Source organism: Patagioenas fasciata, chromosome 5 (assembly GCF_037038585.1).
Source record: "Patagioenas fasciata isolate bPatFas1 chromosome 5, bPatFas1.hap1, whole genome shotgun sequence".
NCBI classification, from domain to species: Eukaryota; Metazoa; Chordata; class Aves; order Columbiformes; family Columbidae; genus Patagioenas; species Patagioenas fasciata.
In genome coordinates this window covers 826,280-842,539 of record NC_092524.1, presented here as the reverse complement: position 1 = coordinate 842,539, position 16,260 = coordinate 826,280, and the positions used below count along the sequence as shown (strand labels likewise).

The 16,260-nt window shown below is 53.9% G+C and overlaps 3 protein-coding genes and 1 non-coding gene across 11 annotated transcripts; 2 read left to right on the top strand and 2 right to left on the bottom strand.

The window, feature by feature from the left end:
- Nucleotides 1-1,591: 1,591 nt before the first annotated feature.
- On the bottom strand, nucleotides 1,592-5,028 carry CCDC32 (coiled-coil domain containing 32). Of its 3 annotated transcripts, none has more exons than XM_065839036.2 (4): nucleotides 4,929-5,028; nucleotides 4,328-4,565; nucleotides 3,409-3,565; nucleotides 1,592-2,817 (listed from the first exon to the last, which is right to left on the bottom strand). In XM_065839036.2, exons 1-4 carry the CDS (start codon nucleotides 4,998-5,000, stop codon nucleotides 2,685-2,687), a joined length of 600 nt encoding a protein of 199 aa, XP_065695108.1. In that variant the 5' UTR covers nucleotides 5,001-5,028; the 3' UTR covers nucleotides 1,592-2,684. The 3 variants fall into 3 exon arrangements, with proteins under 3 accessions (XP_065695108.1, XP_065695111.1, XP_065695109.1); XM_065839039.2 differs by having other exon boundaries at nucleotides 4,897-4,965; XM_065839037.2 differs by lacking the exon at nucleotides 4,929-5,028 and adding an exon at nucleotides 4,653-4,914.
- A 103-nt stretch (nucleotides 5,029-5,131) lies between these two features.
- On the top strand, nucleotides 5,132-9,988 carry LOC136102148 (protein-L-isoaspartate(D-aspartate) O-methyltransferase-like). Of its 6 annotated transcripts, none has more exons than XM_065839015.2 (9): nucleotides 5,132-5,267; nucleotides 5,846-5,978; nucleotides 6,644-6,748; nucleotides 6,951-6,982; nucleotides 7,463-7,567; nucleotides 8,221-8,341; nucleotides 8,713-8,798; nucleotides 9,020-9,189; nucleotides 9,518-9,988. In XM_065839015.2, exons 2-9 carry the CDS (start codon nucleotides 5,867-5,869, stop codon nucleotides 9,528-9,530), a joined length of 744 nt encoding a protein of 247 aa, XP_065695087.1. In that variant the 5' UTR covers nucleotides 5,132-5,267; nucleotides 5,846-5,866; the 3' UTR covers nucleotides 9,531-9,988. The 6 variants fall into 6 exon arrangements, with proteins under 6 accessions (XP_065695087.1, XP_065695088.1, XP_071664787.1 ...); XM_065839016.2 differs by having other exon boundaries at nucleotides 5,155-5,267; nucleotides 5,707-5,978; XM_071808686.1 differs by having other exon boundaries at nucleotides 5,163-5,267; nucleotides 5,787-5,978.
- A 32-nt stretch (nucleotides 9,989-10,020) lies between these two features.
- RPUSD2 (RNA pseudouridine synthase domain containing 2) lies at nucleotides 10,021-14,451 on the top strand. Its single transcript, XM_065838954.2, is given in 4 exon segments — nucleotides 10,021-10,208; nucleotides 10,211-10,782; nucleotides 11,374-11,670; nucleotides 12,373-14,451. Coding segments are annotated over 4 exon segments (1,842 nt in total). The 5' UTR covers nucleotides 10,021-10,024; the 3' UTR covers nucleotides 13,162-14,451.
- Nucleotides 14,452-16,003: 1,552 nt separating this feature from the next.
- Nucleotides 16,004-16,085, bottom strand: TRNAS-GCU (transfer RNA serine (anticodon GCU)). The gene has a single exon. It is a non-coding gene; the product is annotated as a tRNA-Ser (tRNA).
- Nucleotides 16,086-16,260: the final 175 nt, after the last annotated feature.

Genomic DNA, 16,260 nt, shown 5'->3' with positions numbered 1-16,260 from the left:
CTGCTTCACGGACTCACGGGTGAAGTGACCTTCGGAGAAGCTCCTAAGGGTTGTAATGTAGAATTCTTGCTGTCCGTGGGGGGATTTAAGCACAGACTAAGCCCAGGTCTGATCTCTGGGTTGGTGTCCGAAGGATGGACCATAGAGAAGACCCCAGATTCTCCTCCAACACCTTTGTGCTGCGGTGCCTCCCACGGGTGCTGGGAGGGTTAAACTACCCAAGCGCAGAGGTTTCTATGCAGTAGAAGTGCGGTTAGCTTAAAACTAGATTAAAAAAATAGCTTGTGTGCTTATGAAATAGCTTTTTTTAATTATTATTTTGAATCTGGTGTTTGTTGTGCAGCGCTGGCTCGGTCTGCCAGCCCCGCTGCTCACATCCTGCTGGGCTCATCCCCGCTCCACCCTGGGCAACCTGCAATTAACAACCCGCAATTAACCAGCCTCGTTAGCGGAGAAGCTGCTGCTCACTGCCTGCCCGGTGCTGGTGTCACCGACCCCCAGCCACAAACGGGGAAACCGGGGGAGCTGCTGCACCGCGGGATGGGGACTCCCATTCACCAGCGTCTCCTTGCTTATCCATGGAAAGCACCAGCGCTGGCTCTTCCTCCTCCATCACAAAGGCCTCCTGGCCTCCATCCTGCTCAGCTCTGGGTGATCCTGGTCTTTTCCTTCTCTTCTCTTCTTTTTCCTGCGAGTCCCTGGACCTGATGGAACGATCTGGTCTCCGTGGGCACTGCCGGACTGACTCACCGCCCCGGTTCTCTTTACAAAGGGTTGGCAGATCGGGACCCCCGGCCATGTTTAAACGGCTCCTCCTGCTACTCAGAGCAGCTGGGATTTGGGATCAACCAATGCAGAGGAGCTTGTCCTTCCCCAGGCATCGGTGCAGGACAGACAGACGTAACACGCCAGCCAAGCATCGATGCACACCCAAGGCGCTCAGCTTGCTCTGTGTTTGGGCCCCAATTCTTCCCCAGACCCTTTTCTCAGGCTCCTGAGCTAATTTTAAAAACGAAGCCCTGGGTGCTGCTGCCCAAGGTCCCTCCTCTGGGGGAACCGCTGGGTTAAACGGCCCCAGCGCTGGAAAAGGTTCAGTGCAGTTACTTCGAATATGTAACAGGAAGAGACAAACCAACAGAAAGCATCTTGGCTGCCATCGCTGATGGCAGGAAGGAAAGGTATTGACTGGGAAGCAGCCTGGGTACGCACAGAAATCGCGGCTCTCTCTCTCTGTACCTACCAGTTCTGGGAAATGCTCAGAGCGCCCTTGCTCCAGCCTGGCACTGCGGTGAGGGAGCGCTGCAGCCCGCATCTGCTCCAGAGAGCAGGCTTGTTCATAGAGGCAAATTAAAAGGGACATTTAAAAGGTGACAAAGGCCTCCCTGTAACAAGACACGAGTCGCGAGTCTTGTAGCGCTGACATTCAGGTGATTCACCATGTTTCTCAAGCCTTGAACGCCGTGTTTGTTCTCGGGGAGAGCGATGAGCGTGGCTTTGCGGTGGTGAGCACGGTGACAGCTGTCAGCAAACGAGCCAACAGCCCCATTCACAGAGGGACAGACACAGGAACGCGGACGGTGGAGCAAGGAGCTACTTCTAAAAATGTATTTTCATACAGGTAGATAATGAACACGGCAGGAACCTCACGTGTGAACTACCGGACTAACCCCCCCTACCATCTCTGCCCTGTCGAGCTTTATCCGAGTGTGCGCTGCTTCCCTCTACCGACCTCCGGTGTGAAGACAGAAAGCGCAGCTTATAGAACCCTCAGTTTTACACAAATACACAATTACAGGGTTTTTCCATTAGCAATCGGAAATAAGCCAGTTAAGCAGGATGAAAACCAATTAAATACTAGAACATGTTTAAAGTCGGATAATTCTATGCACGTCTGTGATGAAAACGAGCTATCTGTAGCCTCCCTGGTTACTGCTCTTGGTTTCCTGGTACAGAATCTCCTCTGACCCTCGTTTGCAAAGGTTGACGGAGACAAACGGGTACAAAATGACAAACAAGAGAAAAAATACTCCCCCTCCAGTCTATTCTGTAAAGGGCAGTTTGGCCAATACAGTGGGAAATTGTAGGAGGGTACATGACAGAGAGGAATGTTAAATAGTTACAACATCAATGACACAATCCATTTAACAACTGCAAGAACAGCGTGCTGTCGGGTTTTAAACTGACGGCAGTGGGGATTATCTGTGCTCCTCCGGGCACAGCTCAGGGCAAACTCAGACTTTAATAGCGCAGATCTATAGAAAACACCACGTGGACTTCACAGGAAAGAAAAAAAAATGCCCAAGTGAGTAATAAAAAAGGTACAAGACAGGAAGAACAATGGATTCAGCGGGTTTATCTGTTCTGTTCTAGACCATGACGTTTCCTGACGCTGCTGAACAACCGGTGGCTGTTGTTGTTCAATACGTCTCCTGCTGAGTTCCAAACAATTCACAATCGGACTGGAATGATTAGGTCGCTACAGGCGGGGAGCAGATCCAAGTCAGGTTCAGTTCCGTGGTCACCGTGTCACCAGCGTGTCACTCTTGTCCACCACAAACGGCAGTCGCTGTCCCTGGAAGTCCGAAGCCTTTTTGTCTTGTTGGTTTTCTGTGTGCCCTTTCTCCCCGTTCTGTCGCTGGGCACAGCTCCACCAGGCTGGACAAGAGGCGGCCGTGGCGCGGCTCTCACTGCTCCGCGCCCGGGGGATCCTCCTCGGGCTCCCTGCCCGGGGGCTCGGGCGGGAGCAGCAGCTGCACCTCCTCCGTGCTGATGGCCACCTTGTCGGGCTGCAGCCAGCGCTTCAGCTGCTCCAGCGTGCTGCGGGGAGCAAAGGCACCGCGTGAAAACAGAGCAACGGAGCGCACGGGAACCCACGAAAACAGCGTCAGCAAAACCCTCTGTGTGTATTTCTTGCACCTCCGCGGGTGTTGGAGAATGGCTTAAAGATAAGGGACATGGGTCTGCAGGGCAGTTGTACGAGCAGAGCCTATTCTGAAGGCCTTAGCGTAAGTAGCAAGACTAGGCCACTGTGGGAACCGCTGACTGTTTCAGTAAAATCAGCAAGGTCACTGAGACCTTGGCAGAGTCTACAAACAGCTCTCAAGAGCACAAGAATGTAGAATAAGCATAGCTAGCAGCTGCAAGTAGGAGGACCACGCAAATATGACTGTTAGAGCTTAAGCCAATTAGTAGGTGACAGGTATGCATAATTATCGTGAACTGTATAAGTATATGCTATTCGGGCTAATAAATTGAACTATGCTTTATCACCCATATTGAGTCGATCTGCGTGTTCCTCTGCCACTCAAAAGCGCGGGTCCTGACAAAACCATATATTGGTTTTTAGGACACAAAGCCTGTTTGGCAACGCGGGCAGCGCTGATCCCTACCCATCCGCCCGCTCGTTACCTCTCCTCGGAGTCGTGTCCCTCTACGTAGCACTCGGACTCGAACTTCTCCTGCAGGAAGCGGTCCCAGCACTCCTGCTTGGCCTGGGCCAGCGTGCGCAGCATGTCCTTGGACGTCACCTCCTGGGACAGGCCCTTAATGCGCATCAGCCTTCTCTCTGCGAGGGGCAAAGGAGGGATCGTTATTGTCTCTATTACGCTTTTTCTGAGAGGGAAAAAAGAAGTTAAACTTTTCAAGAGTACGCCGCACTCAAAAAGTCATTTCCCCCCCCCCATATTTCAAGTCTGTATTTCTTTTACGCACACAAGATGATAGTTTTTAGGTGACATTTCTGAAGGTTTATGCAATCAGTCAACTCTGCCCATTTTTGAGTTTTAATAACAATTCTAGTAGGCATGATTTGGAAAAGCATCAGAGTTTTCTTTCCTGTACCTGCCCACCCCCCTCCAGCCAGAAAACAGCTCACAGGAAGAAATGTCACTTTGCTCCTTCCCCTCAGAAGCGGCTCCTGAGGCTCCATAAAAAGGACGAGACAAACAATGCCAACGCAAAACCACGCGGGCTCTGTAATGAGGTCAGAATGCGTCCCCCCTCCCCAGGTCAGCTGCAGCGCAACCGCACGCTCTTCAGAGCAGAAAACAGCAGTGTGCCCACCTCTCTAAAGCTTTTTGGGAAAAACCAAATTCTTTGCTTTGTACTTGATAAAATGTTCCTTTCTGCGGCACAGGTGAAGAAGCCACAACCGTGCTTCTCATTTCCACTGACGCACTTGCAATAAACGAGTCGGATGCCCTATTAATTAGTTGCAAGGCGTCTTTTGGAGCGGAGCTGGGAGCACCGTCACCTCAGCCGCGCACACGGAGCCACAGCTGCCACCAGGCCCCGCAGCAGACGTGGAAATGGAGGCCTCACCACTCACCCAGGGATGCCAAATACACCTCGGAATCGCTCAGGGGTGCCCAGGGCTTCAGGTTTGCCGGGGAGGAGCCGCCGGAGCCGCTGCTCGGAGCGCAGGGAGCCACGAAGGAGTCGGTGAAGGCGTCGCCGGCGTCCACGTGCTCGGGCCGCGGCAGACACGAGCAGATCTCGGCCCAGAGCTCCTCACTGGGCCTGGTGACCGCGGACTCCATGCTCTCGATCATCCTCATCCTGAAGGCCTGAGTGGGGGATAAACGGTGAATATCGAGCAGAAATCCCTCTCTGCCAGGCCTCCCCTGCCCTCCCCTCTGCACAAGTCACCAGACCGTTCAGGGACCCCCAGAGAGCGACGACGTGCTCGGGTGTGTCACAGTGTCCCCCGAGGGGCCCGCGGGAGCCGGGCCAGGCCCCTCCGCGCCTGTCCCCACAGACTCCACCGCTCCCCGGGGCCGCCCGACCCCCTTCCCTGGGGTCTCTGTCACCCCCGCTCGCCGGGGCTTCCGAGCCCCTTCCCGGGGGACACAGAAGCGCCGCTCCGTTCCCCGCACCCGCCTCGGCCACCGCCCGCACCGTAAACACGGAAACTCGCGACAGCTTCTCACCACGTGTCGACTGCCAGCCGCATCTGGCCAATCGTCGCGCTCCCTCGGCGGCTGCAGGGCGTCGATTGGCATCTACGTCTGGCCAATCGTCGCGCTCCCTCGGCGGCTGCGGGGCGTCGATTGGCATCTACGTCTGGCCAATCGCCGCACTCTCTCAGCGGTGGAAGGGCGCCTATTAGCCCGCCGCCCAGCGGAGGGCGGAGAATCGGCAGGATGCAGGAAGAAAACTGACTCCGCTGCGGCGCCATCTTGGCGAAGGGCGGAAGTTTTCCTGTGCGGAGGAAGAGAACGAGCCGTTACACCTGGCAACGTGCCGCGGCGCCTCAGTGCGGCTGCGCGGTGAGTCCCGGTGCCGGCCCGGCCCGGTGCGGCGGCGGGCCTGGCGGGAGGGGGCGGCCCGGGCCCGTTCCGGGGTCTCTCGGCCCCGCGTTCCCCAGCACGGCGGCGGCCGCGCGGTGCCGGCCGAACCGGGGCCGAACCCGGTCCCCGGCGGGGGCGGCTCTTGTGGCTCCGGTGCCGGCTCTGCCGCCGCCTTCCCGAGGCGGTGCCGCGGTCCTGCCCGCCGCGGGCACCCCCGCCCCGCTGCCTCCTGCCCACCACCCGCTGTCACCGCGACCCCACCGGCGGCTCCTCGCAGCCCTGGCTTTTGGGGGCTCAGCAAGGCAGCTGCTTTGGGTACAATTAACCATTTTAATTGTGCGGGAGGGTAATTATTTCCTCCAGTTCTTGCTGTAATCAAAGCTGTAACTAATTACGGCTCTTGCCTGTCGGTTCTCAGGGGCTGGCAGTCTGCCCTGTGCAACGGGCGCGCTCTGTTGTGTTGTAACCCCTGTGACAAGCGCGGTGTCCCACTACCAGGAGGGAAGGTGACTTTCTGGTGCCCGTGGAAGGACCAGTGTTGAATTCCCGCCCCGCAGGCCACTGCCCCGGTGCGTGGGATGAGCTGCGCGCTGCCCCCGGCGCTGGCGCTCATGGGGCTGTTGTTCGCCAGGACCATGGCCTGGGCCTCCAGCGGGAAGACGCACCCCGAGCTGGTCAACAACCTCTACAGTGAGTACGGGCTCCGGCGAACGCGCCCAGCGTCGCACCGCGGTTCCTGCGCCGCTCCTCCTGAAAGGCTGGAGTCAACGTGGCCACGTTTCGCTGTCTGTCCCTGCTGAACTTGTGCTATTTATAACTGGAAACAAGATGTGGTGCCAGAAGTGGCAGAGAAGACTGTCCAGGGCCTTCCTGCTGCTCCTCTTTTAAAACACTGCACAACACCTTTTGAAACGCTGCAGCTCGCTTAAAAATAGCCTTGAATTTTCGCTGCTGCTCGAGCTGATTTTCCCCTGTGAGAGTTCCCTCGGGGATGAGGTGCAAAGGGACGGTCGCTGTCTCTTTAGTTTACGCACCGTTCCCGTGCTCCTGAAACCCGAAGCAGAGGCTCTGCTTTCAGTCCAGTATAACTATTTATCCCTCGTTGGGTTTGACAGCCCCAGAAACGCTGTGGGTGTGAAGTCACCATCTGCTGAGAGAGCCTGGGCTGACGGGTGGGACCATCGGGGGGTTTAATTCCGTGCAGCAGAAACCAAAAAGGATGTGCATCTCTGGTTTTGTTTTCTGTCCGTTCTTAGGTCAAACTCTCCCAGTTCCACCACCTCCCTGAGCCATCTCCCCATCCAAATCTTTCCTTGCTACAGTCCTTTCTGTCTCTGCTTTCCTTCTTCTTCCAGAAAAAGGAATAATTAAATCCCAGCGAGTCTTTGATGTGTTGCTGGCCACTGACAGAGGCCACTACATCAAGTATTTCCCGTACATGGATTCTCCTCAGTCTATCGGTGAGTAACTCGGCCAATGTCGCCCCTTTCGCGGTGTGCGGGACTGTGCTTGTCACGCTGGCGGAGGGCAGGAGGTGCGGCGGAAGAGAAGAGAGTTTTCGTGTTCTTAGGGGGAAGAGCAGGAGAATAAAGAACTGTTTGCATTGGTAATTTTAATCGTCACTTTTTTATCCCCTAACTTTTGTCACTGGTTTCCTTTTAGGCTACAAGGCTACAATCAGTGCACCGCATATGGTAAGATGTAGCTTTTCACTTTTGATAGAAATGGAAGAAATTCTTTGTTTGCCATTTTTAATCTTATTTTTTCTCAGCTTCTAAAGTAGGAAGGTGAAACAGGTCCCAAGGGCGGGATTAGCGTGCTTGTTTCTTTAGGCACTGTACATGTGAAGCTTTTCTCTGTTTAAGAAGAATTTGCCCTATGCTTGTTAAGTTGCTTTAACATTACGCTGAATTCTGTTCCACTAAGTATTAATGTTGTCCTTTTTTTTTTTTGCATGAGACCTTTTCCTGTTGCTTCACGTTTTATTACTGAACCTCTTCATAAATGCTCTTGGGCAAAAAGATCTTCCCGATCAAACCCTTGAGTTTCACTCTGAACGTGTCGGACGCAACACCGGGTGTGCTGTGTTGGAATTGGAGCAGACGATGCTTAGCAGAAGGGAAACTGCAGGAGAGCAGCCAGAGGGGCTGTGTGACACGTCCTTGTCCCCGCAGCACGCCCACGCGCTGGAGCTGCTGAAGGACCAGCTGGTGGAAGGGGCCAAAGCGCTGGACGTGGGATCGGGCAGCGGGTACCTCACGGCGTGCTTTGCCAGGATGGTGAGCTCGGGGCCGCGCTCCCGCCAGCCACGCGGAGTTTGCCGCAGCGGGCGCGTGATTTTTGTGGGGACGCGAGGAGGTGGGAGAAAGGAGGAAACTCTTCCCAAATCAGCTTGTAGTAAAAACGTATACAGTCATTTTTGGAACCTGAATAGATGCTGTATCTGCCGTGAGAAGTTTTCTCCATTCACCCAGTTCGGCTCGAGAGAAGCGTGTTTGTCTACTGTGCAAGTCCACTTTAGGTTCTTTTTAGTTTGCTTATGAAGTAGTCACAGTGCGTTTCTGTTTTCTAAGCTCCTGAAACTATTTTCTGTCAAGTGCTAGAAAGCTGGTCGAGTTCCTCTGCTCAGGAGGTTAATTAGTCAAGGACTGGCCCTGCCAGGAAGCTGCTAATTCTACCCAGTAATGATTGCCTTGGCAAGGAAGGATTGCTCGGAATCCCCGTAGGCAGCACCTGTGTATCTCTAAAGAACCTCATCTAGCTGGGACTCCTCAGCCTTTAAACCAAGGGGCAGAGTATTTGCACCTCCTGTTTAGAAACTCTGCTCTTAGGTTTCTTCCTGGCAATTCTCCAACCCCCACAGTAACTTGCCCTGTAAAATCCATCTCTGTACGCACCGGAGATATTTGGTGTTTGCTCTTTGTCTTTTCAGACGGGCCCAACAGGGAAAGCTGTGGGCATAGAGCACATCAAAGAGCTGGTGCACGAATCCATCAGAAACGTCCAAGAAGATGATCCAAGTTTGCTGAGCTCTGGCCGTGTGAAACTCGTGGGTGAGCTTTGCACCCCCCGCACGTGTCCCCTCCTGTGAACGCCCATGGGCTCTGACACACTGACCCCAACACTGAATCTTGGGGGGAATAACCTGAGTCAACTCTGCCTGTATCTGGAATCCTGAGTCTGCACGAAGTCTCTGTGTTATTTAAAGACCCTCCTGGCTTTGACTGTTCCTTCTAGCATGGCTCAGTTCCAGAAATCTCTCTCCCTTTTAAAAAGATTAATCAGCAAAGTTAAAATTCCCATCACAACCTTGTCACAAAGCTTTTGTCATCTAGACTTCAACTGAAAGGGTACAGGAAGAATTATTTCTGTGTGGAGTTGTTATGTGAACAGAAGTCTCTTGTGCCCGTTTCTCCCGCTGCAGTTGGCGATGGCAGGCAGGGGTACCCCGAAGAGGCTCCGTACGATGCCATTCACGTTGGAGCGGCAGCAGCCGCCGTGCCGAAGGAGGTGAGAGCCGCCGCGCTGGGTGTCTGCTGCCGCGGGCTGCCTGCCTCCGCAGCTGCGGAAACAGGAATCGTTAGGGACCCACTGAAAGCTGCTTTTGGCCTATTTTATATGAAGCTGCCAAGTTTGTGCTTCTCGGGGTGTTGTGACCTTCACAGCACGGCTTATTTCTGTTGTCGCTCTTTTTATTTTCGGCTCTGCTGATTCCGATTTCTGTTTGCCAGCTGCTGAACGAACTGAAGCCGGGAGGTCGGTTAATACTGCCAGTGGGTCCTGAAGGCGCGAACCAGTTCCTGATGCAGTACGACAAAACCAGCGACGGGCAGATCATCGAAACGCAGCTGATGGGCGTGATCTACGTTCCTCTGACAGATAAGGAAAAGCAGTGGCCTCGGTAAAAAGAAAATCGCTCTCCCTTGAGGAAGGTTTCTTCCTCGCAGCTGTCCCTGGGAGCTTGCTCTCCTTGGCTTTACTGACAGTCCCGCATTCCTAGAAGCTGCTGCCCGTAAAGGGAGAGGAAGGTGGTTTGGCTGGTGAGGCACAGCAGGAGAGGAGGATCTGTGTTTTGTTAGACAGGGCTTGCAGACTGAGGACTTGAGCTTCTCTTCTTTGCCTTTTTTTTATTTTTTGAGCCTCTGCACTTTCGTGAACACCAGAGCCTGTTGATTCTGTTGCTGAACTGAAGGCCACGAATAGTAACTGTTGGTTTTTCTTTGCCTCAGGGATGAATTCTGATGGATGGCTGTCTCTAAGGTGACCTCAGAAAGCCCAGGAATGGGACTTGTGGCTGTAGATGGTCTGCATGATTTTGTTTTGTGAACAAAAGCTGTATCAGTGGATGTACTTGTGAAGGCAAGTTCTGCGGTAGCAGAGGTAGCAGAGCTCCTCACAGGGATGGAGCAAAGGGTGTTTCTCCAGCAGCCGTACCGGGGGAGGCTCTCGGAGGCCGCATCTGCTTCCTGACAGCACACGGATCCAGATAACTCTGGCTTTCCTCTCTGATCAGCTATAGGTAACATCTATTCACAGCGAATTGTGAAAGCAAACAGGAATAACTTAAGCCTGCACTAAAAATACCCTTTAATATTGACTACTCTGCCTAATGCTTGAAGAAAATAAGGCACAATTACTGTTTCAGAGCAGCGACCTACCCTGATTTATCAACGTTTAATTACAAGAGCCTGTTCTCTTCCTGTCCTGCCTTGATTGATTTAATCTCTGGGAACAACATGGAGAATTTTGGGTTAAAATCCCGGTCTTTCGGCTTCTCCTTGACGCGCCCTTCTCTCTCCCGCCCGGGCGGCTTAGCCGAGAGGGTGAGGAGCGGCGGGCGCGCCGCAAGGGGTTCTTCGGAAGGCGGCACAGCCCCGTTGTGCCCCGTTTTCCCGGTGAACGGGCCGTTCCCGCTCAGCCGGTGCGGGAAAGGGGCGGGCGCCACTGCGCCAGCGCTGGGGGCGTGGCCTCGCCGCGATTGGCCGCGCAGCCTGACGTCACGCAGCGCGCCGCGGGGCGCGCCGGCGCGCTGGGAGCCGCGTGGTTGCGCTTGGTGGCGCGGAGTGGGGCCCGGTGGTCGCTCCTTTCCCGCACCGGCGGCATGGCGGAGCCGGGCCCCGCGCTCAGCGGCGCTGAGGAGGGGCAACCGGCCCCCGGGGACAAGGAAGAAGCAGCGCCGGCCCCTAAGAAGCGGCGGCTGGCGGCCGGGGAGCGCTACGTGCCGCCGCCGCGGAAGCTGAGCACGGGGGTGAGCTTCGGGCCCGAGCACTTCGCCGAGACCTCCTACTACTTCGAGGGAGGGCTCCGCAAGGTCCGGCCCTACTACTTCGATTTCCGCACCTACTGCAAGGGCCGCTGGGTGGGCCGCAGCCTCCTGGACGTGTTCAGCACCGAGTTCCGCGCACAGCCCCTCGCCTACTACCGGGCCGCTGCCCGCGCCGGCCGCCTGCGCCTCAACGAGGAGCCGGTGCACGACCTGGACATCGTGCTCAAGGTGGGAACCCCTCGGTGGGTGCTGCTGGGGGTGGCCTGGGAGTGGGCGTGGTGGGGGACACCGGTGACCCAGCGGAGAGGCATGGAATAGAATCCTTTGGGTTGGAAATGACTCTCAAGGTCATCAAGTCCACCATTAAACCAACACTGCCAAGTCCACCCCTACCCCATGTCCCTGAGAACCTCATCTCTGTGTCTGTTCACCCCTCCAGGGATGGTGATTCCAGCACTGCCCTGGGCAGCCTGTTCCAATGCCCCACAGCCCTTTGGGGAAGAAATTGTTCCCCACATTCAACCTCAACCTCCCCTGGTGCAACTTGAGGCCATTTCTTTTTGTTGGTCTCCCCTCAGTCTCCTCCAGGATGAACCCCCCAGGTCCCTCCCCATCAGGCTCATGCTCCAGACCCTTCCCCAGCTCCATTTCCCAACACATTACTGAATTTAAATGTCAATGAGCAGAGTTGTTGTGCTAAATCCTGGGCTCCAGGACAAAGGGGTTTTCATGTTTTCCCCTGCAATGTCAGTCCCCTTTGTGTGTGGCCTTAGGGGGCGGTTGCACAGGCTGGATTCACCCTAATTGTCTGCCTTGCAGAATAATGATTTTCTGAGGAACACGGTGCATCGCCATGAGCCACCAGTCACCGCCCAGCCCATCCAGATCCTGGTGGAGAACGATGAGGTGGTGGTTGTGGACAAACCCTCCTCTTTGCCGGTCCATCCCTGCGGCAGGTTCCGTCACAACACCGTCATCTTCATCCTGGGCAAAGAGCACGATCTGAAGGAGCTGCACACCATCCACCGGCTCGATCGCATGACCTCGGGAGTCCTGATGTTTGCCAAGACTGTGGAGGTGTCCAAGAGGATCGATGAGCAGGTTCGGGAGAGACAGGTGAGAGCTAAAGGCTGTGGTCATGTTTGGAGTCTCGGGTATGGGATTTTCTTGAAATGGTTTAGCCCCAAAGTCAGCCAGATTTTTGGTCTAAAGGAGCACAAGTTCCTGAACCACCTTGTGGTCGCCTTGCTGTTCTTACTGCGTTAAGTATGAGAGGCAGTAAAAGACTGAACAAAAATTTATTTTGGTAAAATTCAACTGAAAGGGATCTCCTTCCTTAAAGGACTGTGCAGACTGGCTGGGACCACGCAGAGCAGTTGGAGAGCGGTTTTGGTTGTAAGTGGACATGCGCCAGTCATCTAATACTTCCTCAGCTGTAAAAGTTGTTCTCACTTTCCAGCAGCTCTTGACCCAAACAGAGCTGTAGCTGTAGGGTGCAAACTTTCAGGATTTGCTTCAAGGCTGTAAACCAAAGGCCACTGAGAAATGGCTCTTGAGTTTAGTGAGAAAAACTGGCTAGGCCCTTGTGTTCTCCATTTCCTAGCTAGCTGGGGAAAGCATGAGAGAAATTTGGCTTAAAATAGCTGGTTTTATTTTTTTCCCCTTCCTGTTCAGTTGTAATAACATTTGGATTTGGGCACTATGTTGTCTATCAATATATTCCATTGAAGAGAAAGAGAGGAGTAGCTGGGATGGGACCTGGGTGTAAATAGGCCAGTTTTCTGTTGCTTTCTGAGAGCCCGCTGTGTGTCTCCGCAGCTGGAGAAGGAGTACGTCTGTCGCGTGGCGGGGGAGTTCCCAGAGCACGAAGTGGTCTGCGAAGAGCCCATCCTGGTTGTCTCTTACAAAGTGGGAGTGTGCCGCGTGGACCCCAAGGGGAAGCCCTGCAAAACCGTCTTCCAGAGACTCAGTTACAACGGCAAGACCAGCGTTGTCAGGTGTCTTCCACGCACCGGCCGCACGCACCAGATCCGGGTGCACTTGCAGTACTTGGGGCACCCTATTGTCAATGACCCCATCTATAACATGGAAGCCTGGGGACCTGGCAGGGGCAAAGGTGGGAAAATCGATAAAACAGATGAAGAACTCCTGAAGGCGCTGGTCGAGGAGCATCGTTCCAAACAGAGCTTGGATATCTTGGGTATTTCAGAGGAGGATTTGAACTCCAGCGCTGAACATAACGACTGTGATAATTCAAGCGACCGCACAAAGTCTGTGCAGGCTGATCCTACAAATGAGAACTGCCCTGCCGAGGAGACGAAGGATCCCGAGAAAAGTGACACAGCAACTTGTCTGCCGAACTCTGATCCCGGCCTGGAAACGCTTGAAAAAAATAAAGAACCGGGTTCCTGCGAGAATCAGGCCGGGCAGACGGGAGACAGGAGCTGGGAAGAGAGGGACCCTTTGTGCGTGGAGTGTAAAACACGGCGGCGCGACCCGTCCCCCCGCGAGCTGGTCATGTTCCTGCACGCCCTGCGCTACAAGGGAGCCCAGTTTGAGTATTGCTCCAAGATGCCCCAGTGGGCTCTGGAGGACTGGGAGGAATGACCAGGAGCATCGCTAGTTGGGAAGGCGGCTTGTAAAGACCTAAGATTGTCTTTTTCAATGTGGTTGAGGTGAACAAACTGCCTGTGATTTGAGAAGGGTCGTTAGGGCTGGAGGGGTGTCCCAGCTGCCAAAAGGCGCTGGAAAAGATGAGCAGGAAAATGGGGCTGCAACCCTGGATTTGTGTTGTCCTTTGAACCTGCACTTCAGGGCAACAGACACCACTCGGCACGGGCAGCTCCGTCACCTCAGCCTGGGCTGGCTCTGCTGTGATGATCCACACAGAGGATTCAGTGCGTGCACTTAGAAGTCAGCACCTGATTCTTCTTCCACCCTGCTGCGATGTTGTCGTATTTTACAATAAGAGCGGCTGGAATGCTGTTCCATACGCTGGATGTAATGTCATATACAAAACTATTTTTACTGTATTCTGTTGTCAGACTGATTTTAAAACCCAAATGTTACTACTGAGAGTGCTGTAGGTTAAAATCCCAGTGCTGTGAAGCTGATCCACTTTGTGCTGCTTGTTTGTCAGCAAGATGGAATTTGCTTTGAAATTGCCCTTTCAGAATTGGTTCACGTGATGACTTTATTTAACATGGGTAACTCTGGGGATGATCTCTTTATGCCAGGCCTGTTTTTGGAGGTACTAGTCCCCAGATTTTGTCTTTATGAGATTTACAAGAAGATGGAGTAGGTCTTTTTGCCTTTCTGTCCTGCTCCCGCCCCTGTGACTTATCTCCTGCCTCCTCCAACCCATCTGCCTCCTCTTCCCTGTCCCTTCTGCCCATTGCAAACATCTTCGTACTTGAGCAGAAATCCAAAGTGGAGGTCACTCTACCAACTTCTGTTTCTTTACATTATTTTTTAAACCACAGTAGTTGGTGTGGAATTGTTTCTAATATCACTTCAGTGAGTTGTTTTTTAAGAAGAACAAAAGCTGTTTTATCAACCAGATGACTTTTTTAATACATCTTACGTTAATATGTTTCCAGGATGATAGATAGCACTATAGTTCTTATTTTCTTATTTTGTGGTTGCTTCTTGGCCGCCGGGAGGGTTGTTATAATAATTCTGCTGTCTCAGGTTCTATTTTATCTCCTTTTTTAAGCCTTTTTCCGTATGTTTGCAGTGGCAATGCCCAGCTCCCGTGGCTGCTGCAGACAATCGGGACCTTGACTCCCCACACCCGTTCCTACCCAGGACACACGCACAGTGCTCTACACTGCTAAAATACTAAACAAACCCTTTTCAAAGGTGAATAAAGGAATCCAGAGGACCTGATGTCATTCAGCAAGTGTGGCAACAGCCTTGCTGGAGTGTGTGTTTGAGAGATGATGCTAAAAACATGTCACCCAGATTTCTCATGCACTGAAATTGTATTTCTTAGAACTGTAACTGAAACTTGGGCATGTTCAGTGTATAGAGAAGGGTGGCTGCAGCTGTTCATAGCTTTAGACACAGTAGAGCTGGGGCAACTTTGAGGTGTCCCGAGTTATATTGTCTGGTTTTTGTTTGTTTTTTCCCCTCTCTGCAAGAAATAAGCACCTGAAAGTGATTTTGCTGCCTTGCGCCGGTAGATGGAGACTGGACGGCTGCAGGGCCTGGTGTGGAGCTGCACCTCAGTGCCGTGGCTTCGCTTCTTTTGGCTACGCACAATGACCGCAAATAGCATCTCTTAATTATCACACCCCGCTGGGCAAGAAACCCTGGGGCTCCTCTTTTCAAGATACTTTGAACAATTAAAATTCAAGGGAGCGTGCCAGCCATTGCATCGTGCTTCATTTCCGCTCAGAACTGACGTCCAGTCGCTCCGTGCTGTCAACACGCACAAGAAGTCAGCGTTTGTTAATCTTAGAGATGTGTTCTGATAAATCCACATCCAAGATTAGGTGTGAGGTGAATACTGTGTCCAGGTTGGGGGTGATCGTGGCCTTCAGCTGTAGGTAGGTCCTGGAAGAAGCGCTTTCTCTAGCACAGTTTTATTGGCTATGTTTTTATGTACAGCAAAGCACTGAGCGCATCTCCCCACCTGTACAAATAAACCTGGGGGAACTGCACTGATTCCCCACTCAGGTGTGGGGTTGCCTCAGAATTAACCCCTAAAACATCACCAGGCACCCGTATTCCACACAATTGTGCTTTTCCAGCTACTTTAATTATTTTTCTAAAGCAAACATTGGCCTACTTTTCAAGGAGGTTCTAGGATTGTAGAATCATTTTGGTTGGAAAAGACCCTCAAGATCATAGAGTGCAGCCATTAACACTGGCACTAACCCATGTCCCCAAGAACCTCATCTCCACATCTCTTAAACCCCTTGCCCCTCAACCTCCGATCCCGCAAATATTCGCACAAAACTCCTACTAAGGATCGTGCCAGATGGAATACAACAAGGGACTGCAATACAAGGGACTGCAAGCCGAGGTTCGGCCCGGTTTGTCCCCAGCCCGGTTAGTGAGGAGCAGGGCGGGAACGCGGGCTCCCCCGGGCCGGCGGCAGCTCCGTCACCCCCGCGGCGGCCCGGACCCGCGGGGCTGCGACACCTCGACCCCCGGGACACCCACCTGGCTCCGCCGCGGCGCCTGCTTCACTTCCTCGGTCCTCCGGGACGGTCAAAGTGTCGGCCCGGGAAGGCGGGAACCTGAGGCGAGTCGCTCCCCGAGCGGCGGCCCGGCCCGCCCGCAGCCGCCGCCTCCTCTCCCGCCCGGGCTGCCGCGGGAGGGAGGGCGGGAGCGCGGCGGGGCTGAGGGCGGGAGCGGCCCGTGAGGCGGCGGCAGCGAGCGCGGCCGTCCACACAGACAGGAGCTAAAAAAAAAAAAGTGTATAAAGAAAACTATAGGTTACCGACGAGGATGGGATTCGAACCCACGCGTGCAGAGCACAATGGATTAGCAGTCCATCGCCTTAACCACTCGGCCACCTCGTCACGACAGCGCTGTTTCTCGCGCAACCTATAAGAAACTACACAGACAGCTCGGAGCATCTTCTCCTACCCGCCGCTCCCTCTACGAGATGGCGCCGGTCGCTCGGCTGTTTCTTGGCGCAGCGCAGAGCGACGGCACAGCGCGGGGGCCGAGCAAGTCTGCGGGGCCGGCGGCGGG